At 34.0% G+C, this 24,053-nt stretch overlaps 2 protein-coding genes and 1 pseudogene across 4 annotated transcripts; 2 read left to right on the top strand and 1 right to left on the bottom strand.

Moving 5' to 3' along the window:
- Positions 1-2,973: 2,973 nt before the first annotated feature.
- LOC140990163 (PH, RCC1 and FYVE domains-containing protein 1-like) lies at positions 2,974-8,072 on the top strand (annotated as a pseudogene).
- Positions 8,073-9,055: 983 nt separating this feature from the next.
- On the top strand, positions 9,056-11,742 carry LOC140989201 (small ribosomal subunit protein uS4y). Its single transcript, XM_073458336.1, has 3 exons — positions 9,056-9,209; positions 9,846-10,227; positions 11,309-11,742. The coding sequence occupies exons 1-3, from the start codon at positions 9,182-9,184 to the stop codon at positions 11,490-11,492; spliced, it is 594 nt and encodes a 197-aa protein (XP_073314437.1). The 5' UTR covers positions 9,056-9,181; the 3' UTR covers positions 11,493-11,742.
- A 2,918-nt stretch (positions 11,743-14,660) lies between these two features.
- LOC140990179 (F-box/kelch-repeat protein SKIP11-like) lies at positions 14,661-17,402 on the bottom strand. Of its 3 annotated transcripts, none has more exons than XM_073459758.1 (2): positions 17,085-17,402; positions 14,661-16,465 (listed from the first exon to the last, which is right to left on the bottom strand). In XM_073459758.1, the coding sequence occupies exon 2, from the start codon at positions 16,327-16,329 to the stop codon at positions 15,004-15,006; it is 1,326 nt and encodes a 441-aa protein (XP_073315859.1). In that variant the 5' UTR covers positions 16,330-16,465; positions 17,085-17,402; the 3' UTR covers positions 14,661-15,003. The 3 variants fall into 3 exon arrangements, with proteins under 3 accessions (XP_073315859.1, XP_073315858.1, XP_073315860.1); XM_073459757.1 differs by having other exon boundaries at positions 14,661-16,405; positions 17,085-17,401; XM_073459759.1 differs by lacking the exon at positions 17,085-17,402 and adding an exon at positions 16,785-17,071 and having other exon boundaries at positions 14,661-16,405.
- Positions 17,403-24,053: the final 6,651 nt, after the last annotated feature.

The following is a 24,053-nucleotide window of genomic DNA, read 5'->3' as shown; positions in this document are numbered from 1 at the left end:
TTCTTTCTTTCCATATTTTATAGTTATCGCCCTTTAGTTCGGGAATAGCACATTTCATATCAGAAAAAATCGCAAATTGCATAACTGTACAAAATATCATATGCTTAAAATTTTGAGACAATATCATGTAATTCATGTTTTAAAAATCTAGAGACATAAAATTTGCTTGTGGGCTAAAATTTTAATTCAATAAAATTTTTATGTAACTTTATGTTAAAACTATCAAAATGTATTTTCCTTAACTCCTGTAGGAAATTAAAAAATATAATTTGATATTTTAACCTAATTAGTTATATAAATATAATAAAAATCCATTTGAGAAAAAAATTTATTATGTTTATATAATTAATTACAATTGTTGTCCATTATGTGATCCAAATCCACTTAATACATAATTTTTCATAATTAAGGATGCTGTGACTATTCCTCAATTATTTAAAATTATACGGTTCACCGGACAAAATTTTGGCTTTACTTTAATACTTTATCTAATAATTATTTAGTAACATAATCAACATTTTCCAAGAGTGTTCCCAAGAAAGATAGGTAGTGCTAAGGCCCTTTAAATACCTAACTCCTAGTCAGAGCAACATTCTTCAGGGAGACTAGTGGCTAGTCAAGGCAGTTTGAACCGATTTATGAAGAACTCCCTTAGATCATGTTTTCTTACGTCACCTTATAATTATTATTCAACTTAATTATCCATATTTATGTGAATATTTATAAGCCAAAATTTTTTATTAAATAACTTTATATTCACATTTTTACTTAATATGAACAAATATGTTCCCCATCAGTTTTTCTCTTCAATCAGAGTAGTGATAAAGTGAGGATCACATTTACGTGAAAATGTGGACTCCTCATCAGTTTTTCTCTTTTATCAGAGTAGTGATAAAGTGAAGATTATTTGTTCATTTGTGAGCATCTGAAATATTTTACAATATTATATTCACATCTTACTTGATATGTTCATTTCAAATTATAAACAACTCAATATAATTTAATATGAATATTGATTTACCAAAATATTTTTCAATACAATTTGCATTTGAAAAACTTCAAAAATAAATGCAAGTATAATATTAAATTTGCATGTACACATCAAACACTTATCCATAATATTTGACATTTTATCTAATATGCAAAAATAATTTCTAAACATGTATTAAAATCGAACTTGAAATTATTTTAATGTGTTCAATTATTTAATCAAATGCTATATGTATATACCGAATTATACATATAACTTAATAACACATTATTTATTTATTTATTATTATTTTTATTTTAAAAACAATAATAATAAAAAACTAAATTATTAACGTGGGTCCCGCATTAATTTAAAAAATTAAATTGAAACGTTGCCGACACATGATTCAATTATCAAATTGTGGGTCTCGCAACATTAAATTTTTTTAAAAAAATTAATGATTATCGACAATGCTTTAAATTTTATTGTCTCCCTCACATGCACGTTGATATACACATTCACAATTCAGTATTGAAGCAAGAATCATTTTCAACATTCGACAATTTCTCTCCGGCTATCAAATTTCAGAAACCTTCTTCGATTTTCAAGATTTCAACTCAGAACAAAATTATAAGTTAAGCTTCTTAATATTGTTTTATCTAATCTTTAATTTTAAGTTTCTTACGTAAAACTTAAAATTCTTTTCCTAAAATTTCATGCTATGCAATCAAATATTTTCAAGGCAGAGGTATCACGGCTCTGATACCAAATGTTAGATATTATTCTCAAAATCATGTTTCTACGTATTTATAAACATGATATATAATATGCGGAAGCTTAATCGAGAATTACCTCCAGCCATTGAAAACTTTGAATTCTCTGCTTTTCTTCTCGGTTGAAGCCTTCGAAGCACTTCACGCTCTCTGTAGATGGTGTATATTTCTTATGAAGTGTGTGTGCTTAGGGACCTCAATCGTCTCTATTTATAGGCATCTCATACCATCAACGAGAAAATCGGGAGTCTGAATGTTAAAAGAAGAAACATGCACGCATCTCAATTTTCTAAAGTTGAGGTTGCGTACACAAGTTTCGTCAAATTATGTAGGCAATGGCCGTCGCCAATTCCTACACGATACTTCATGTGTCATATTTCTTACATGTGTAGCATGATTCGCGGATCTAAAACAAAAACAAACAGACACAGATAAAATTTTCTGACCAAGAATTTACAATCCTCTACAATTAAGCCTAAATTAGAAGAATCTAATTCCAAACTATTCAACGTTTTAATGACAATAAGATACATCAATTATAACATCATGAGAAGTTCTTGTGTCTTTTATTTGTCAAAAAATAAAAAGTTCGGAGAACATGATTAAAGTGAAACTATACCAAATCGTTAAATCAGACAAAATACCAATTTATTAATGTAATATTATTATAACAACATGGCATTCTCCCGGAACTGAAGGGGTTGGAGAGAGGAGACAGAGATCAAGAAGGTGTGCACGTCCAAGGGATCTTACCTTGAAATTCAACCCTCCCCAGAATCCCATAATCCCTTCACAATTCAAATTTTTATTAATTTCAAGATTCAAGAACCTGGTCTGGAAATCATTTCCCATATAACCCGTCATTGTTCTTCGTTTGGTGGTTTAAAATTAGATTTTTTACGAAGTTATCTTAAATGCAGTAAACCCTTTTGGTGTAAGGACATTATCTTGAAGATTCCACCAGCTTTTGTCCTCTTCGCTTATTCATGCATGCGCATGAATTTTTTAAGAGATTTTTTTTTGGGGTTGTAGATCAATTTTCGGCGGGTGGCTACAGCTGTTTTAATGCTGAAAATTCGATTTCTTGCTTTCGGTAATTCGAATTTTGTATGAATACGATTTCGCTGAAGAGCGGGATTTTGATTTTAAAGGATCCTGTTGATCGAAATTTCGAAATGTAGTAGATGAGGAAACCAAATGTTGAATCTTGGAGTTTAGGGGATTTGTATCATGGGGCAGAATAGGTGGGAGAATGCATTATTTTTCAATAATTCGGATGGGTTTTTGTTTAATTCCTGGATTGTTGCACTTGGTTATTTTGCAACGTGAAGGGCTGATTTACAGTGGCCTAGTTTCGGGGAAAGAGACGTTGAACAGGTGTTCTGTTTTTGTTCACTGTTGTTTATTTGTTACTAATAATATATTTCATGTTTTCGTAGAGATTATGATGTATTAAGTCATGAGTTCTTTTATGAGAACCTTGAGAAAATGTGAAGATTATGGCATTGGGTTGATGAGTCTTTTCTTTAGGCCATTATAGCTCTTAAGAAGGGAGCACGCTTGTTGAAGTATGTACGGAAGGAAAAACCAAAGTTTTGCCCATTTCGACTGCCTCCCGTAAGTTCTCAGACAAGTTTATATAGACGTTGTCAATCTAAACTTGTTGTGTTAGGTGTCTTCCATTGGATTTAGCTTGGTTAATTTCCCTAAGACTCGAGGATTAGCTAATATTGGATGCGATTTGTTTGTTTGTTCGTCTTTTTTTTTTAAAAAAAAAAAATTGGGGAGTTTGTTTTTGCCTTGATTGAATCTCATTCTTTTACTCAAAGAAATTTTAGCACTTGACATTAATCAACCTTCAGTTTAACCACCAAATGTAAACTCTTCATAAGTCATAACACATTCCTAAATTATGTTTTTGGACTTCCTTTTTTTCATTTTTTTAAAGATTTATGGGTTTTTTTTTTTTTTTTTTTTTTTTTTTTTTTTTTTTTTTTTNGTTAATTTCAGGATGAGTCAAAATTGTTGTGGTATTATGGAAAAGATGAGAAAGCACTTGAGTTCTGTCAAGTTTCAAGGATAATTCATGGGCGAAAAACAGTAAGTACTACTATATGTTAAGTTTCTTGGCGGAAAGCTTGCATAATCTGGATTTTATGCAATATTTAACACTTTTGAATAATTGAATCCACAGTTTTATGAACCAAACTATTAGAATTTTTTAGAGATTATCTGCCATTGGAGAAACTTATTGGAACAATATCAAGGTAACAATTCAAATTATTTGATTGATATAGTCACTTTTTTTGCATGACAGGCTCTTTTTCGGCGGTATCCTCGTCCTGAGAAAGAGTACCAACCATTTTCTCTCATATATAATGACATATCACTGGATTTGGTGAGCTTGTGATTGATCTCTTCTTATATATCCCTTCTTCATTTCACAAAATTGATCACCAAAAATTTTAGAGCTGCCATATCACAATATATTTGAGACTAGATGCTTAACATATTCTTACTAAAACTTGACAGATATGTAAAGATAAGGATGAAGCAGAGGTTTGGTTTCTTGGCTTAAAAGCTCTAATAGCACGTGGTAGTAACAAAAAATTACGAAATGAGAAGAAGAATGAGATTGCATCCTCAGATAGTCAACATGGCCAGAAGGTTTTCCCATCAAGTTCACCATTTGTGAGTTGCAGTGTCCTAAAATGTTTTATTAAAAGATACTTCTATTTATTTCTCTTATTTTTAAGTTATGTAGGATCAGAGTGATGCCCAACCTACGGAAAATGTTTCTCGAGGCAGGTTGGGAAAGGTATTTGCTGATATTGTTTCATACACCGCAATTGCCAAGAAATTTCAGTTGTCCGAGTCTATTACACAATCTCCCACTTCACAGCCACCAGTGGTTGTGGATACCTCAAATGCCAGATCATCTGGAGCCGATACAGTTAGGGTGAACCTTTCGAGTGTTGTAAGTTCTTTAAGCCAAGGTTCATATAATGAGGATTTTGATAGCATAGGTGATGTTTTCATTTGGGGAGAAGGCACGGGTGCTAGATTGTTGGGGGATGGTCTCGAAAAAGTTGATAGGTTATCTAGCATTAAAATTGATGCTCTCTTGCCTAAAGCATTGCAATCAACAACTGTACTTGATGTGTACAATATTTCTTGTGGAAAGAGACACGCTATTTTGGTTATTAAGCATGGAGAATTATTCAGTTGGGGTGAAGAGGATGGAGGTAGGCTTGGGCATGGAGTAGAAAAGGATATTTCCCAACCGAAGCTCATAGAAAATCTTATTGGCGAGAGAATTGAATCAGTAGCATGTGGTGAGTATCATACTTGCGCTGTCACACTCTCTGGTGATCTTTATACTTGGGGTGGCAGTTTGCTTGAGCATGGAAGTGATACGAGTCACTGGATTCAAAAAAAGGTCAGTGGCCCTATAGACGGCTTAAGAGTGTTGTTTGTCTCTTGTGGGTCATGGCATACAGCTTTGTTGATGTCTTCTGGACACTTGTTTACCTATGGAGATGGAACTTTTGGTGCGCTAGGACATGGAGATCAAAGTGGCACAAGTGTTCCACAAGTAGTTGAAGCTTTAAAGGGAATGCGAACTGTAGGAGTTGCTTGTGGTGTATGGCACACTGTGGCAATTGTTGAAGTTACTCCTAGATCTCTTAACACTGGAAATTCGGACCTGTTGCTATATGGTAAGCTGTTCACTTGGGGTGACGGGGATAAAGGACGACTCGGGCATGGTGACAATGAATTAATACTAGTACCTGAATTTGTTTCTTCATCAGCCAAAGTATATTTTCTCAAGTAGCCTATGGAAACAATCTTACAGTTGCTTTGACTACTTCGGGAAAAGTGTACACTATGGGAAGTGTTGCTCATGGACAGCTAGGCAGTCCATCATTTGATGGAAAGACTCCCATTTGTGTAGAAGGAGATATTGGTGACAGTTGTGTGGAAGAGATTGCTTGTGGTTCATATCATGTTGCCATTTTGACTTTAAAACAGGAAGTTTACACCTGGGGGAAAGGTGCCAATGGGCAATCAGGCCATGGTGATACCGAAGACCGGAATACACCAACTCTAATCGAGTTTTTGAAAGACAAACAAGTAAAAAGTATAGCATGTGGTTCGAATTTTACCACTGTTATTTGTCTGCATAAGCGCATATCTAGTACAGATAATTCAGTGTGCTCTGGCTGTCATAATACTTTCAATTTCATTCGAAAACGTCACAATTGTTATAACTGTGGGCTTGTGTTTTGCAAATTATGCAGTACTAGAAGGTCTCTTAAAGCCTCCTTAGCCCATATCGTGTTTGCGATGATTGTTTTGTCAAATTACAAAAGGAAATGGATCCCGGACACTCTTCGAATTCCTACAGTTCAAACCGGAGCTACTATTGGTGAATCGGTAGCAAAGGAGACTGGAGGTTGTCGTTTATCAGGAGTTACAGCTAGACTCTCATCTGTTGACTCATTCAAGTCCGATAGAAGTTCCACAGTCCATACGACATCGGAATCAAATGAGAATAATGTTTTCCTATTTCAAAATGGAAAGATTCAGAGGCTGAGCACTTCTTCAAAATCGCCAAGGAGCCCATTTGAAACTTCTAAGAACTTCGTTTCTTTCTCTGTTCCAAGTTCCAAAATTGTTTCTCGGTCACCGTCTCCTGTACCCAGGATGTCGAATCCTCTGAAATCCGCAACACTGTCACCACCTTTGTCATTTCGTACTTCAGAAGCGACTTCAGATGACATGAAGAGTTACAATGATAGTGTAAGCCAGGAGGTCAAAAGTTTTAGATCACAGGTACGAATGATATTACTCACCAGGAACTGTTAAACAAATGGTGTTGATTAATTGTAGATTACCATTGTGGATCTTTTCCCTCTATTCATATCTTACCTCAATGTTTGCGATTTTCCAGTCCTTTTGTCCACTCTGGAATATAAATTTGCATTTCAACAATTTGTGTGCATGACAGAATGAACATTAATGAAGTATGAATTAGATAACATAATTGGAAGTAAAATTTAATTTCTGTAAGTCTCTGTGTGCAATCAAACAATAATAATTTCTTTGTAAATTTTGTTTATACTTAGGTAGAAGAACTCAGCTGCAAAACACAACTTCTCGAAGCTGAACTTCACGGAAAATCAAAGCAGCTGAATGAGATTACCTTACGAGTGGAAGATGAAGTTTGTAAAAACAAAGCCGCAGAAGAATTGATCAAATCTTTGACTTCGCATGTTAGTTCTTGATATTATTTAAACTCTTAATGTGTTTTAATTCGCACATATACTCAACAAAAGCATTTTAGGCAAATTGTTAAAGTTGTTTTCCCTTTAATGCATGTGGCACGAAACGACAAAATTTCAACTTATTGAGCAGAAGTGACCTTACTAATAAACAAGCCCCTCCTAAATGTTACGAAGAGCCACTATTTTCCATGGCAAGTTTCTCCATTCATGATTTGGAAGATCAAATTCTCTTGCCTTTTTGATTTGTCATTTTGTGGAGATTTCTTATAAGAAGAGTATTTATGTTTCCATCCTTTTGTCTAATCTAATCAAGTTCCAAATTTCTTGCAGTTAAAGGAAATGGCCGAAAGGGAACAACAAATTACGTGCAGAAACTTGGATACAAATGACCCAATAACCGGCGAAACTAATCGCCCCTCAAACGGAAGCAGCGTCACAAGCATCACCTCTCCCAAGAGCGAGTGTGGAGACAATCCAACTCCTCCACCTATATCTAACGGAACTAAGTCATCTCAAATACATAAATTAGAACATATCATACAAGACGAGCTTGGAGTATACATTACTCTCATTTCATCACCAGGCGGTGTCAATGAGTTAAGACGAGTTCGTTTCAGGTAGTACCTTTTTTTTTTTTTTGTATTTTCTTGTGCCCTTGTTTCAATGATGTTTATAAACTTGGTGTTTTTCCTGTTCTTCTACAGCCGGAAACGTTTCACCGAGCAGCAGGCCGAAAAATGGTGGGCCGAAAATGAAACGAGGGTATACCGACGACATAATATACAATCTGCACAATAACATGATCTGGCCAGCTTTTTTTTTGAGAAGGTCTTTTGTGAGACGGTCGCACGAATCTTTATCTGTGAGACGGTCAACCCGATCGATATTTACAATAAAACGTAATACTCTTAGCATAAAAAGTAATACTTTTTTATGGATGACCCAAATAAGAGATCTGTCTTACAAAATACGATACGTGAGACTGTCTTACACAAGTTTTTGTTTTTTTTTTAATAGATGAAGCAATTGAAATTCTAAAGGAATTCCTATTTGTAAATGTAAATTCTTTTCTCATCGGTTTGTTGAAGTGTTAGTTGGGCATGCATGTTAAGTTAGGCGTAGTCCCTGTTCTTCAATAGTTGTATTATTATCATCACTTATTATTTTTCCAACTTTCTTTTATTTTTCTTTTTAAAAAATACCATTTATTTAGTACTAAGTAAGTATTCAAGCCTTTGTCTCTAAATTGTAATAATTTCACAATTATAACAATTATGTTGTGTTTTTACATGATTTACTTATGAGAAAGATCATACGTGAAATGTTTTCGAATTCATCTCCATAGATTTCAAATATCTTTCTCTGGCTACTTTGGGAAAATGGATACAAAATATTTAGCATTGGATTTTAAATCAAATCATCATCATCGATCCAAAAGCAATCTTATTTACAATAATTTAATCCAAACACGACATTAAAAAGTGTGGTCAAATGGTTCAGAGTCTCTTTACTAGGGCTATCAAACGATATTCGGAAATTCGATTTGACAAAAACTAATTCTCACTAGGGTGGATTAATTTTATTCGGATAATTGGTTTAGGTTCTGTAAGGTTATATTTGAATCGATGAGTTTGAAATTTATGATTTCAAAATCATAATAACAAAATCAATTGGTTTATTTTGGCTAAATCTGCTTGAAAATGAATTTGAGTCATTGTAATAAATTTAAATTTATTTCAATATGGAGTCAATTCAAATCATTCATTCAAATATTTTTTAAAATTTTCAAATCATTTAATTCAAACACAACTTAGGTTTCTATATAAATTTTTTTATCATATATTTTTGTACTAGAAATATAAAGTAGTTATTTATTTATTTAATCATAAAATTTATAATTTTTTTTAGTATTTTAGACTACTTTGTTTCAAAATGTCATTTTAAAAATAAATATAAAAACTAATTGGGCTATTTGGTCATTTGCTTGGTTCTCAAAAGGCCCAAGACTAAGTCCAACTCTTTCACAGGCTCATTAGGGTTTTCGCCCAGAAAAGTCTATATAAGATGACAACTCACACACTAGTGGTTTCATCAACAGCAGCAGGTCGGTGGACTGAGAATCGCGTTGGCGACGGAGGCGGCGGAGTAGTATGGTGAACGTCTCATTTTACAGAAACTGTAAGCTTCCATTGCTTGTTCTGCGAACAGCTGATAATATATGATCACATCGGCTGTAGTTGTGAGTTATATGCGTGCGACTGTATGTGGCATTGTTTTATGGCGGTCGTTTTGATGTTTTATTTTTTGTTTGAATTACCTCTCCGTTGTATCTGACCAAAATTGCGTCTTTTTTTATCGTTCGAGATTTGGAATTTAGAACAAGTTACGGTGATTTTGTTTCATTTTCATGCGATTCCTTGCTGGAATCTACATATTTGGAGTTGAGAAGGGCACTATATTTGGTTCCTAGCGTTGTGTTTGTTGAAAAAATCGATTACTTCTGTTGTAATATTTTTGCAAATGTTAGTATGTTGTGCTCCAGAAATGCACGAGCATTAGCTTTGTGAACATGTGGTGGATGATCATAAGTTCGCTAAAATTGGTTTCATGCATTAGAATATGAAATAAAGTCGGAATTGCTCGGCAAGGGCTCTGCTTTGTAAGAATTAGGTCTTTGATCCACTAAAGATTGAATTTTGGTGGTTGAACTGTTGTCCTCAATAAGTGTTGGTCTCTTACTCAAGAAGAATGAAAATAAGTGGTCTCATCATGCATGAGATTATGTTTAAATCTGGTTGCTTCTGTTGGTTGCAGATGGAAAGACATTTAAGAAGCCTCGGCGCCCTTATGAGAAGGAGCGATTGGATGCTGAGTTGAAGCTTGTTGGAGAATATGGTCTGAGATGCAAGAGGGAGCTGTGGAGGGTCCAGTATGCACTGAGCCGCATCAGAAATGCTGCTAGAATGCTTTTGACTCTTGATGAGAAGGATCCACGTCGTATTTTTGAGGGTGAAGCCCTTCTGAGGAGAATGAATAGGTATGGGCTACTGGATGAGAGCCAGAACAAGCTCGATTATGTCTTGGCCCTAACTGTAGAGAACTTCCTTGAGCGCCGCCTCCAGACACTGGTGTTCAAGGCTGGGATGGCTAAATCTATTCACCATGCCAGAGTGCTTATCCGCCAAAGACATATCAGGTAGGAACGATGACTAAATTTCTCAGTCACTTGCATGCCTATCCTTTTTTATATCAAGGTTCATGAAGCATTAGATTTTCAATTATCTACTGAATTATTGACTTTTTGGAGACAACTAGAAAAGAATGACTCTTGTTTATAGCTGAACGGTGGGGCATTTACTTTTGTTGGTCTGTCATGCTACATTTGATTATTATACTTTAGGTATTGAACCCATTATTGCAGGGTATGCTCATGTTTGTGGCTGCATCTGTGCATCTCTACTGAGCTTCTTCTCTATTATATTTGTAAATTTTTGAATGTTGCAATGTTTGGTGAGATTAGGGAGCATCTCTACTGAGCTTCTTCTCTATTATATTTGTAAATTTTTGAATGTTGCAATGTTTGGTGATATTAGGGATGTAAATGAACCAAATCGCATGTGAGTTATCAGTTTTATTGATGAAAAATAATATTTTTGATATAAGATTTGTTAGTTTTACCCTCCTGCTTTTGAAAAATATATTAAATTTATTTATTAAAATAAAATTCCAAATTTTAATAAGAATATTATATTTTTTTTCTAAATATATAGCTTAGTTTTTAATGAATTTAATGAATATTTAAATTTATAATTTATATTTATTAAACTTGTTTAGGCTCAATAAAATCTCGAATAAGCTCGTGAGTCATGAATATATTTGTGAAATAAAGCTTGATTTTGATTCAATTATAAACAAATCAAACTATATTCAAGAGTTCGGCTCGACTCGATGACATCCTGAGGTGAGGTGATATCCACTTAATGTCTTGGTGTTGATGACTCTAGCCTCAAACCTGTTTTGAATAATACCCTTCGAGAAGTGGACGGGCCATTCATGCAATGTGAAATGTGCACCTGCTTGTTACGTTTGTCATTATTTGTATTGATATTATTGTTTTTCTATCCCACTGTTATAAATGATGAATGCTGCGAATGAATGCCATCTTTCAAGAATGAATGCATCAATTATCTTGCCTTTTCTTGCCTTTCTATAGCGAAGGTTCGTTGTAAATGTATGTATTTAGTCATTGAATTGAGATCTCTGTTTACATAATGTAGGGTTGGGAGGCAAGTAGTGAATGTGCCCTCTTTTTTGGTAAGAGTAGACTCCCAGAAACATATAGATTTCTCGCTCACAAGTCCATTTGGTGGTGGGCGTCCTGGTAGAGTGAAGAGAAAGAACCAAAAGGCAGCTGCAAAGAAGGCGTCTGGTGGTGACGGGGATGAGGATGATGAAGAATGAGGTAAACTTTTCTATTTATTTATGAATGGCAATATTGGGAAGCAGATTTTGAGTTGGTTTATGCTACTCCTGTAAGAGTGATAATATTTTATATGGACCATCCGTTGTTTTCGATGAGATATTTGTGTTTGGGACATAGTTTCAAGCTTTGTTATCTTCTGAATGTTTCTGCTAACTTACTTTATTATCGTTTGTAATATTGAATTGTCAATCTTTGTTAGCCAAATAGTGTATTTTTGTATTTACTTGATTTGTGTTTGCGATGACTTTTAGTCCTTTTATTTTGTCGTCATGACATGAGGTGTTAAACAAAATATTTGATAAAGATGTTGACTACATTTTTTGTAAATATATATATATATATATATACATAAAGAAAGCAAAAGCGATTCCTGTAAAAACGACGAGCAAGATGAGAGTCGTTTAAACTGGGCAAACGTGGTTGTGGGAGAGCGATATAAGTGTCGTGATCTTTTAAAAGACGCACATACATTACTTTTTGCTTCCGAGCCAAAATTTGAGTACAAAAAAGTCAGCGATATACTTTATCTGAAAGGAACTATCTCCATTTAATTTTCATATAAAATTGATTAATATCATTTAGTTGCAATCAAATGTCAACAAATTAATTCATATTTAATTTATATAGCAAAAGCCAACAAATTCCTCGAGGTTGAAAGATATCTCAACATATCGGAGAAAACAAACCAAGATCAATCGAAACCTAGCCAAGGGACACGTAATCAAGAAAACAGACCATCAAATTTGTCGGTCGAACGACATACACCATGCCTCGTACCTCACAAAAAACATAGTTCACCACCTTAAAAGATGCTGCTATTGTCATTCAACATATCACAAAGGACGAAATGCTTAAATAACATCGTACGTGTCCTCATAGGACAACAAAATCGTATGCCATGATGGGGGAAAAACATAAAAGAAAGAAGGAAGACAGTTCTTGCATGAATGTTTCAATCACCTGCGAAGTCATGACCACATCTAGCACCAGAAACAATCAATTTACATTTGTAAGGCCAAAACGAACGCGATAGTGTTGGTGTTAACATGTAACAATCTTTAGCATGTTGATATATTTCTTACACTAAAGATGACACTGCTTTGGGGAAACTGGTAGCATTAGAACTGGAGGGGATACATAAACCTGTGACCGAGTCAATTTTTCATGAAAAGATTTATATAGCTCTTTGTCCAATAAGAGGATTGGGTAAAGTAAAAAGGCCTTCAAATCATATCCTTCTCAATGCCCAACAATTCAGTTGTGCAGCAGATCTGAACACCGAGGCGACGTGTTCTATTCATGAAGCGATATGATAAGTGCAAGAATTGTACTTAATTTATAAGTTAATCCATTTGAATTATTTTGGTTTCGAACAGAATTATGCCTGTTTTGGTGTCGTGCGGAGAACAAACTAGTTGATGGTTTAGAGCAATCAGAGGTATTTTTTTGAGCGTGAAACTGCGAAATACGAGAGCCACAGCGCCACAACCTGCGCTGCAGCGCTCATTTGTGCGAAGGACAAGCGCCTTAGTAGCGCCGCGGGGCCTCATTGCCGAAGAATAAGCGCCTAGGCGCTAAGAATCCAGCGTCGCAGCGCCTACACCAGCGAAGCAAGGGCACCTAGGCGCCACTCATCCAGCGCCGCGGCGCTAATGGCAGCGAGTTGAAATAAATGGGCCTCGATTTAAGGCCAGGACGCTGAAATAAAAAGAAAAGAAGGGTTCAGAATCTACACGCCGTTTTGGAGAGAAAAACACACGGGAGAACAGGCGCTGAGCGGAGACGAAGATCTAAGTGCGAAAAACGATCGCAAATACGAAGAACGGTGGATCTGAGGACGGAGACGACACTTCGGATTTGTCATCTATTCTTTCGCTTTTATATTTTCTTGTATTTTGATGTCTAAAACTTCGCATAGGTGTTGTTTTTATTTAGAATTCGTCATGAACTAATTCTCTAGTCTAGAGAATTACGTAGCTTTGTGGATACGATGATTCGATTCGATGGTTTATTTGATTGAATTCCGTTTTTGTTTAATTGTGTTCTCTGTGTTTATTTTACTGACCATAAATTGTGTGTTGTCTGATTAATTATACAACTCGGGAGAGGGACTAGGATTATAGATCATTAGAGACACATCGTTGAATGTTTATATCGTTCGGAAGGCGTATAACTTTGGCGAGGCTTAGACAAGAATATAGTTTGCATTTATCATCTAAATTTAGATTCTTATTAGGAAAGTTTGAATCGAGATTTGAATGATACAGTTTATTCGTCACTTGGGAAAGGGGGAATAAAATAATTATGTGTTCTTGGCCATTAAATAATTGGAATTCATGAATATAAATTTAACTGGGAATAATTATCGTGGAAACTTAGCGAAATCATTTCTCTAGATATTTTCTCTCATTGTTATTTCTCAACTCAGTGATTAATTTAATTCTTTGCTTTCAATTAATCCGTTTAAGCAAACCAAACATTTTACTGAATTTTCTAGATAAAGTCGGGACTATTCTAATTACTAACATTGATATACGTTTATGTACACACTCTTCGTAGGATCGACATTGTACTCAAAAATACATTTTACTATAACTTGACGTCGTGTGCTTGCGAGCAATCAAGAAAACACGCAACACGATCCATGATCGACGCATCTAATAGAAAATTAGAGTCTCTCGTTCTTATTAACCACTCCTATGTAGGACAAAACATCACACACCCTTTACTAGCTATTTTCCACTCGCATATCGGTAATCGGTGCATGGACCGTAATCTAGTCCATATTGTGAAAACGTGTAACATCAATACTAGTTCTGCTCCTTCTGTTCCATTGCTTCTTAATGACAACATCAATATTAGACCACCAACAACTTGAACCATAAAGACTAACCATCTATGCAAGATAGCCTCGAACTTACTAGCCATCCTATATTTGCTTGTGGAGCTGACAAGGACATAACAAATTTGATAGATGAAAAATGACGAAGCAAAAGACAGTTTAATGAAAGATATAAGAAATATATCAAAAAATGATTTGTCCCGCATATCCTAACATTAATTAGAGTCATTACACAAATCAAGTTACAAATAAACATGATAAGATATTAATTTCAGGATGATACCAAGAAAATTGGGAAACCAAGGGAAATAATAACACCAATAGACACCCAACTCCCCTTCAAAGTATTAAACCTGTTTCTGTTCATAGTGATGCCATATTGAGATCTCCTTGTGTCACTCATATGGGAGAAGACAGCTCAAAGAAAAAAAACATGTGATTAAATTTTAACTATCATACTCAATATAATCTGAGAAAACATTCCAATTGATCTCCAGTAAAATCAGATAATCCTCTATCGCCCTACCATTCCAAAAGATGGGAAAAAAAATAAAAGTTTGGATAAATTACCCATTAGCAAGAAGCTGGTTGTATATATGATCTTGAAACAACATATTGATACAAACGGTGCCTCCATCTGTAAATATTCAGCACCCCATCACAGCACAATTATAAACGAAACTTCCCGATCTTTTTCGACCAAGCATATCCCATTGAGGCGGACCTTCACTAGGAACCCATGAATTAACTTCAATAAAGCCTTCACCAGCATTTTGGAGGCCCCCAATCACAATTAGCCTATCACCACATGCCCTAAAAGCTAAACCCCAACCATACATAGAGTCCATTCTTTCTGGCAATCTTCCTACTGTAACCCAAACTCGATTAATCTTGTCATATTTTCTCACTTCCATATCAGCATGATCAGCTGCATATAGTTCATTATTTACAACAGCAATCAGTGGTGGCGCTTCTGATGTTGCAGGCATATAATCCCTTGCGATCCGCACAGGGGACATATTCTGGATTTCAGTCCAAATCCCACTTTTCAAATCATATTCCTCGCCAGACGTGAGAAGCTTTGAATCAGCTCCTCCAACCCCTCCAACGACATAAAATTTACCATCCATGAACACCCCAGAACACATTTTTCTTGATTGATTCATGTTCGGGAGTGTTGTCCAGGTTCTCAAATCAGAATTGTATAATTCTGCAGAACTAAAGATGTTACCACGCGAATCACAGCCACCAGCCAGTATCGCGATTTCTCCAAGACTTGCAGAACCGAATAAACATCGAGGTGAGTTCATACTCATCCCTGTAGTCCACGTGTTCGTTAACAAACTATATCGATAAGTCACATGCGACATAAGATCCCTCCCAAAAACAAGAAGCTCAGTTCCAACAGCCAAAGACTCCTTATCTGAAAACACAAAACAATCATTAGGATTCATTCTTGGTATCTGCATCCAGCGGCGACTATTAGGGTCAAAGGCTTCCCATTCGAGCAGCTGGCATGAAAAATAAACCCAATGCTCGACCACACCGTTTTGCCTCCTCAATCTATACAGATCACCATTTCTAATAAGTGAGCGGAAACTCCTGTTCAAGGATGCAATAACTCCATAATCAGCTCTAGAACACCTAATGAGGCAACTGATTGAGTTGTCGCGCCGAATGGCAGCAATTAATGAACTCGAATCAGAATTATCACCAGCAAGTCGTTGACTCTCGGATTGGTTCGAAAGGGTAGTTAAAATCCCACCTATCGATAATGTGGTATCAATCTGATTTCCCGAATGTTTCAACTTCTTTCTTACAGCCACTTCTTCCTCTTCGTTTGTCTCCAACATTCTATTGTTCTGCTGAACCTCAACTTTCTCAAGGCGGTAATTCAGGCAAGGCCAATTGCCTTCTCGATCACAGGTCCTCGGATAATCCCTTGAAACAAAGCAAGCCCAATCTTCCAACATGTCTTACAGATCCAAACCAAAAGGGATCGACGATTTTTCTATTAAAACCAATCCAAATGCTTCTTCGTAATGGGCACTGCAGATATTAGCAAGCATAGACCCGAATCTTAGAAATACTACCATAAAAAGGATTTAACTGCATACAGAAGTTCAAAAAAGAAATCAGAAAAAAAAATTCTACCAAGATTCTTGTATTATTCATCACTACAAGTTTCCATATTAGCTTTTTTAACAGCATTTATAAAGCCTATAAAACCGATTAGATTAGGAAAAAAACTGAGGACGGAAAGTTTACACCACTGACCAGAACTGATCCCATTCAATAAACAATATCTACAGATAAATGCTTATATATATAAAAAAGCGATCTTCATACAAAAACTACAAAAACCAGTCAAAAAAGCTTTTGAAACGCAGAAAGAGCAAAAATTAGGGAAACCCTGATTCCAGAACACCTCAAAACACAGCGAGAATAACGGCTTTCAATCAACCGAAACATGCATAAATCCGGAAAAGCAGTACAGATAGATCCCCCAAATTCAGATCAAACAAAAGCCCAGCTCCAACACTCGAAAAAATAATCAATCACACCCAAAGCTTGAATCTTGAATTGGTTTTGCAATCAACAACCCAGATTAGATCTATCGTCACAGCCCCACAAAAAATAATGATAATAATTTGAAATCACAACAAAAAAGACAGCCAAATAAATCAATAATTGACTAAAAAAATTCTTAATCACAGGGAACACTTACATAAGTTTGTGGATAGGAACAAAGAAAAGAAACATTTGTATTTAAATACCACCACACTTTCTTCCTCTTCCCCCCTTTGTAGGTATTTATGCATGTATACACTAGTGTTTTGTGTGTTTCTTTCTTTTGCCTTTATTTCTCTTATTTTAAGCTTTATTTATGTGTGTGTGTGTGTGTGTGTTTGTGTGAAAGTGAAGAGCAAGAAATGCAGTTTCGATCTTGGTTATGTAGAAGAGAAATCCTTCGGATTCTCACGGCAAATCAAGCGAAGGCTTTCGATTGTGGAATTCGGCTTTGGGGCATGATCTTTTTATTTGTATTTACCAATTTTATGAATAAAAGCATGTCATTTTATTTAAATAGAGAAACAAAATTCTATTTTTTATGGCGTGATAACTTGTAACATCTATCATTTTGTTCATATTGGGTAAAATTTGAGACTAAACCAATATATTGCAAATCACAGTAGTTACAAATTCGTTTTTTTGCGTGTCAAGGTTATACAATGGGTATTTATTTGTTGTCATTGTTAGAATAAGTGTTCAGCAAACTAACTTGCGATTCGAGCTTTATTGACTTTTGTGTAAAAAAATATATTTGTTTTAATAATATTTTAACTTTTAATATATTATAATATTTAATTTATCTATATAATAATACAAAATGTATAGATAAAGACATTTAATATACTGTAATATAATGAAGTCGTACATGTCACCTCGATCATAAATACATTTTAGTTACCGTATATTATAAAATCGTTTTTAGTCGATTCATACCCCTAAAATGAGGATAAAGGTCGCTCTAGACTAGTATATGTGATGTTATACGTCATGTTTCATTGGTATAGACATGAAGATGTCGAATCATACAGATGGGTGAGTGATCATAGGATGATCTACTGAACAACCATCACTCGCATTTTCCAAGCGGTTATCATTAATCAAGTAAATTAATTTACAGTTATAGTTGTACATCATTAGTCCATTGACCCAAGACAACATATAGACTTTGCATGCCAATGTTATACTTTGACCAGTTCATCGACTCTGCGAGGGTCATCATGTGGCAATCTTGGATCCAGTTTCGATACATGTTGGATCTCATGCATTATAGTTGGAGATTCACCGCTCACTTATAGGTGTGGATATCATATCTGATACGATTAGTTGATAGTGCAAAGAATCTTTGGCCAAGTAAGAAATGTATTTTAGATCAAAGTAGTTCTCTAGTTGCACATACGATGCAACTATGATTACTAAAAAATATATTCACATGGGTATCGAATTCATATGCAACCATCGATATACAAATTGTTACAAACTCGATCGGGATATATGAATTTGCTAGAACGTATAGACGGGGGAGAAGAAGAAAGTTTAGTACCTCAAAATATGATTATCATTGGGACGAAGTCTCAAGTTCGAAACTAAAAAATAATTAGGAGAGCATACCCTAAAAGGTGGGAGCTCCTAAATCATGAGAAAACAATCAGACATATGAGCCGAATCCTATTTTTAGTACGTATTACCAAAATTTTAAAGACAATTTATTGTTTGTATAGAATAATTCTCTATCTGAAACAATCCTTATTGAAAGAGTACTTCAGTTTGTTTGTAGTTTTAATTGCATTCTGCTTATTTATTTTAGAGGGTACCTAACAGAATTCTACATCAATTAATGTCTGTGAATTTTTTTTTCCTTGACAAGGCTATACATGTATTAATTCCACAGTATAAATTATACATTTTCACCATAGGATTTAATCCACTCGTCCATTTAATTTATCCTTTTGAAAAGAAAAGCATTCTTGATACAGAATTTTCATTTCGTTCAATATATAAAGTATTTATCTGATCCTTAAAAAAAATGTAGACCCCTCTTTACAGCTTCTTCTTCGTGGCGGAGAGCGGCCATCGGAATCTGCCAACAGTCGGTGGCGGCACGTGTTTCTGGCTGGATTGAAGATTGCGGCTTAGACAGCTGGATTCCAAATCATGCACAATACCAGCCGAAAGGAATAATCATAATAGTTAAAAGAGTAGATCTTTTTGCTGATAATATTTTTATTCGAATTTATGATTTAAAAAAAATAATATTTTTGATATAAAATAAATATTTTTACGGGTGAAACAGTCTAATAAATGTTTTTGTGTAATTAAAATATCACCAGTTAGTTATACTGTGATATTTAAATATTTCTACGATACATACAAACAAAACTGAAACTTTTAAAATATCCTTACTATAATCCATTATTTCTATAATAACTCCTTTATATTTTATTTATTGGTATTTTAACCGAAGTTAATATTTTAGATTAAATTTCCTTTACCAAAACATCGAATATGTAGTATATCTTTTCTCATATGAGTTTGGAAAGAAGTTCAAAATGATTTATGATGAGATACGGTGTACTCATATATATATGTCCAGCCCAAACCCTATGTGTATACATACATATATATATTTCTCAACAAATATATATATATATATATATATATATATATATATATATATATTTATCAATGAACTTTTTAATATAAAATTTAGCTCTCTATACTAAAAATGTTGGCTACGCCCCTGCTACTAAATCTATTTCAGTTAACATTTTCATGCAATGCAAACGATTGTAGAACAGTTGTTATAGGGAATCATTATGCAGTCAGTGTGTGCTCGACCTGATCCAAGGGTGTCATGACAAAATATGCCATATTTTAATATAACTATGTATAGTTCAAGAATTGTTGCTCATTTTTCACCCTAGCTTTTGTTTAGACTGGATAACAATTGTCTTGGATGTATGAAATCGAATGAAAATAGTCACCACATTTGCAACCAAAACTTTTTTTTGGTCGTGGTTTTGAAATTGAAGCCGATATTGAGGAATTACGATTCGATTTTCAGTTCCTAATGCTAAAAAACCAATAAATTAGATTCAGAACAATGTGGAATCACAAATAAAATTGTGTATAACCATACTCGAATATATCTGTAAATTAATATTAAGTTTTAAGATTTTGAAATTATATACATAAGCAACTTAATTTATATTAATTAAATTTAATCTTTATTTTTTTTCCTCAAAAATTTTGAATTTTATACCAGCTAGCTAGAGTACTTGTTTAAAAATGGTAGAAGATTTAAAATCAAAGGAAATAAGAGATAGAAAGTTTAACACGTCTCTTGTGAGAAGGTCTCAATGATCTTTATTCATGAGACATGTTAAATTTGTCCATATTTACAATAATAAGTAATACTTTCGGCATAAAAAACAATATTTTTTTATGTATAATCTAAATAATAGATTCGTTTCACAAAATTTATTCATAAAATTATCTCTCATAATTTTTTGTGAAAAAGTAAGACCATTCTATCGAAGGACACAAATCTAATACGCCACTTAGGGGCCAATTATGTCAAACTTGGTTAATTGTTAATCATGAAAACATGCGTTCAAACTTGCGAATACAATACACTAGTCAATTTCAAACTTTGAAAAATCAAACTTTCTTTTAAATGAAATAAACTTTTACCATATATAATATAATGAGTAGGTTTTTTGTGAGACGGTCTCACGAATCTTTATCTGTGAGACGGGTCATCCTACCGATATTCACAATAAAAAGTATTACTCTTAGCATAAAAAGTAATATTTTTGCATGGATGACCCAAATAAGAGATCAGTCTCATAAAATACGACACGTTACACGCACATATATAAATGAAAAATGATGGCAAATATAAAACATAAAAGTATTAAACGTGAAAGATAAGATGAGTGTTCGTCATCACCTTCGCCTAACTTTGTTTATATTGATGATAGATTCCAATAAAAACGAATTTAATAGTACATAAAAACCCTTTTTTAAAAAAATAATAAAATAATTTCTCATTTTAATTATGATCTAAAAAGGTCCAATAATAGTATATAAAACCCCTTTTTTTAAAAAAAATTAATTAAAAATAATTTCTCATTTTAATTACGATTTAAAAAGGTACAAACCATACCAATGTGTTTTCGATCACCCTTGGATAAGCATCATTGAGCAACCCCCCTCGATCACGTTTTGTTGTATTAGGCGCGTACCTCATTAACAATCAGGATACCTTCAATCTTCTTTTTATTGCGTAAAGTACAATATAATACGACTCAAAAATCAAGAGTTCTCATCGTTTCATTGTCACGTTCCGAGACCGAGACGTGAAACATTCGGTGTTGTCAATAATCATATGAATATTAAGAACTTAAAAATCAAGAAAAGTTCTCATCGTTTCATAACTCAGAGAAAATATTTTTTTTCCTAGCTTTCTTGATCCTCGGAGTTATACACGATCTAGGTCGAAATTAGTATGAGAAAAATCGTTGCGAAACTTATTTATTCATTCTATAAATAATTCCAACACAAAATCTTGTGTAATAAAAATCCATCTTCTTGGTATTGGATTAATAAGTGTTGGATTTTGGGAAAGGTAATCAATTTGACAAGTATGTTTACTGATTGCAAGCCTAATTAACCAATATCACACAATTCCATTGATTTAGAACATATAGCATCTTGATGTCCATTGTTTTATTAGGTCGGTCTACTTGAGTTTACTTTTGGGAAAATAAATAAATTCTGACTGTACCTTGTGAGATTTTAATAGTAGTGTATATGAAAATGACTATGATCTAATTAATCAGATAAATATTGCTTATATATCTAATCAAAATTTTCACATGTTCAACAAAATTTTGGACACCTCTTATTATTTTTCTATTGTATCTTTTTTTTAAAAAAAATTCATTAAAGTTTTTAAGTGGTTAAACAACCGATCAAACAGATATAACTCTTAAATCAGTAAAACAAAAAAACTCTCGTGTGACGGACTCACAAATTAATTTTGCGAGACGAATGTCCAACTCGACATGATTAATAAAAAAAATTATCATTTTTTATCATAAAAGTATAAATCTTCACTTTAAGTTTGAATTAGGCTGACTTGTATAACAAAAATAGATCCATGAGATTTAATTTAGGAGGATTTAATTATTAACTGCTCCCAAGCCCAAAGTTTTTAAAGTTATTTTTATAGGTTGTTTGGTTAAACTTAATTATCATTGTTTCATAAGTTCGAGATTTAATAATTTTAAACCGGTACTCATGGATTTTAATTTTTTTTTGCATGTACTGACATATTTAATTAATTACATTATATTATGATATTTTTATTTTACCTGATATTATGAAATACAAGATGATCATTTAACTCATGATAAGGAAATTAAATGGCCAAATTTCGTTAATTATAAAGAAAAACGTAATCATAATTGTGATACCCTTGTCCCACATCGAAAAAATCAAAGATTTAAAATGAGTTTATAATGGCTAACAATTGACTTTTATAACAACTTGGGTTAATCATTTTCGTAAAGCGAGGACGAATACGAAGTAGTTGCTATAGGGGCCCATTGTGCAATCACGCAAGCGCGAGCCCGGGCTCGGGGCGTGACAGAATGGTATCAGAGCCGGTCATCGGCATGGAACACCGGGAAATAAGTGCTATGCAGGGCAAAGTGCTACGTGCATGGGAGCCACCTCTTGAACCTGCGGGGAAAAGTGCTACATGACAGGAGCCAGCTCTTGAACCTGTAGGAGCCACCTCTAGATTCTCGGTGCTGGTGGATCGAGGGGTCGGGCCGCGACGAGGACGTCGCGTTCTGAAGGAGGGGTGATTGTGATACCCTTGTCCCACATCGAAAAAATCAAAGATTTAAAATGAGTTTATAATGGCTTACAATTGACTTCTATAGCAACTTGGGTTAATCATTTTCGTAAAACGAGGACGAATACGAAGTAGTTGCTATAGGGGCCCATTATGCAGTCACGCAAGCGCGAGCCCGGGCTCGGGACGTGACAATAATTTTCTTCTTTCTGGTATTAAAAACCTTGAAAGTTATTATTTTTTTATATAGGAAAAATTATATTTTTGGTCATATATATATGTGTTTCTTTGTGATTTCGGTCATTTATATTGTCAAATTTAGTTTTAGTCCGTTATATTTGTTTTTTTAATAAACTGTGGTTTTTTCTGACATGTTGATGTGTATCGACACATGTGGTTTTTTCTGACATGTTGATGTGTATCGACACATCAGCACTTCTGATGAACAAAAAACCTTTTACAACATAAATGACCAAATCGCAAAAATATATACAACAAAAAAATATTATTTTCACTAAAAAATCTGAAAGCCAAGCTTTATTCTCGCCTTCTCCGTCGTCATTTATCATGTAGATGTAATAATGCTAAATAAAATATTAAATTTTGTCTAATTGTAGATTATTAATTGGGAAAAAATTTGTGTGAGACGGTCTCACGGGTCGTATTTTGTGAGACGGATATCTTATTTGGGTCATCCATGGAAAAATATTACTTTTTATGCTAAGAGTATTATTTTTTATTGTGAATATCGGTAGGGTTGACCCGTCTCACAGATAAAGATTCGTGAGACCGTCTCACAGAGACATACTCTATTAATTGTTATCAATTATTATTTTTTTAAAAATATTTGGAGATTATGTCGATGCTCGCCATCGCTAACCCTAATTATTAATTAATAAATTAAGATTGCAAGTGTGGAGGAAATCCACCTGTGCCGGCTTATACCCCATTAGGTGTTTGATTATGTATTTTAAAAATTGATATAATTAAACTTTAACCAACAATTCTATGCACTATGTGTTTCACGATTAAACACGTCTCTAGTCGATAAACTTCGTCTAATTAATTTAATCATGCTTCTCAGTTAAATTTAAAGATTTAGATCCTCTATTGTGGTTGAAAATACAGCACCTGGTGATGTACATTTTTATACAAGATAATCAATTGATCATCTGATGGACCTCACACAATATCAGATAAATTTGAAAAATTGTCAGAGAAAACGAGATGATCAACTGATCATCTCGTGTAAAAAATGTC

This window comes from Primulina huaijiensis, chromosome 12 (genome assembly GCF_012295235.1).
Source record: "Primulina huaijiensis isolate GDHJ02 chromosome 12, ASM1229523v2, whole genome shotgun sequence".
In the NCBI taxonomy this organism is placed as follows: Eukaryota; Viridiplantae; Streptophyta; class Magnoliopsida; order Lamiales; family Gesneriaceae; genus Primulina; species Primulina huaijiensis.
Note: the sequence above shows the minus strand (reverse complement) of the source record. Positions and strands in the feature narration are given on the sequence as shown.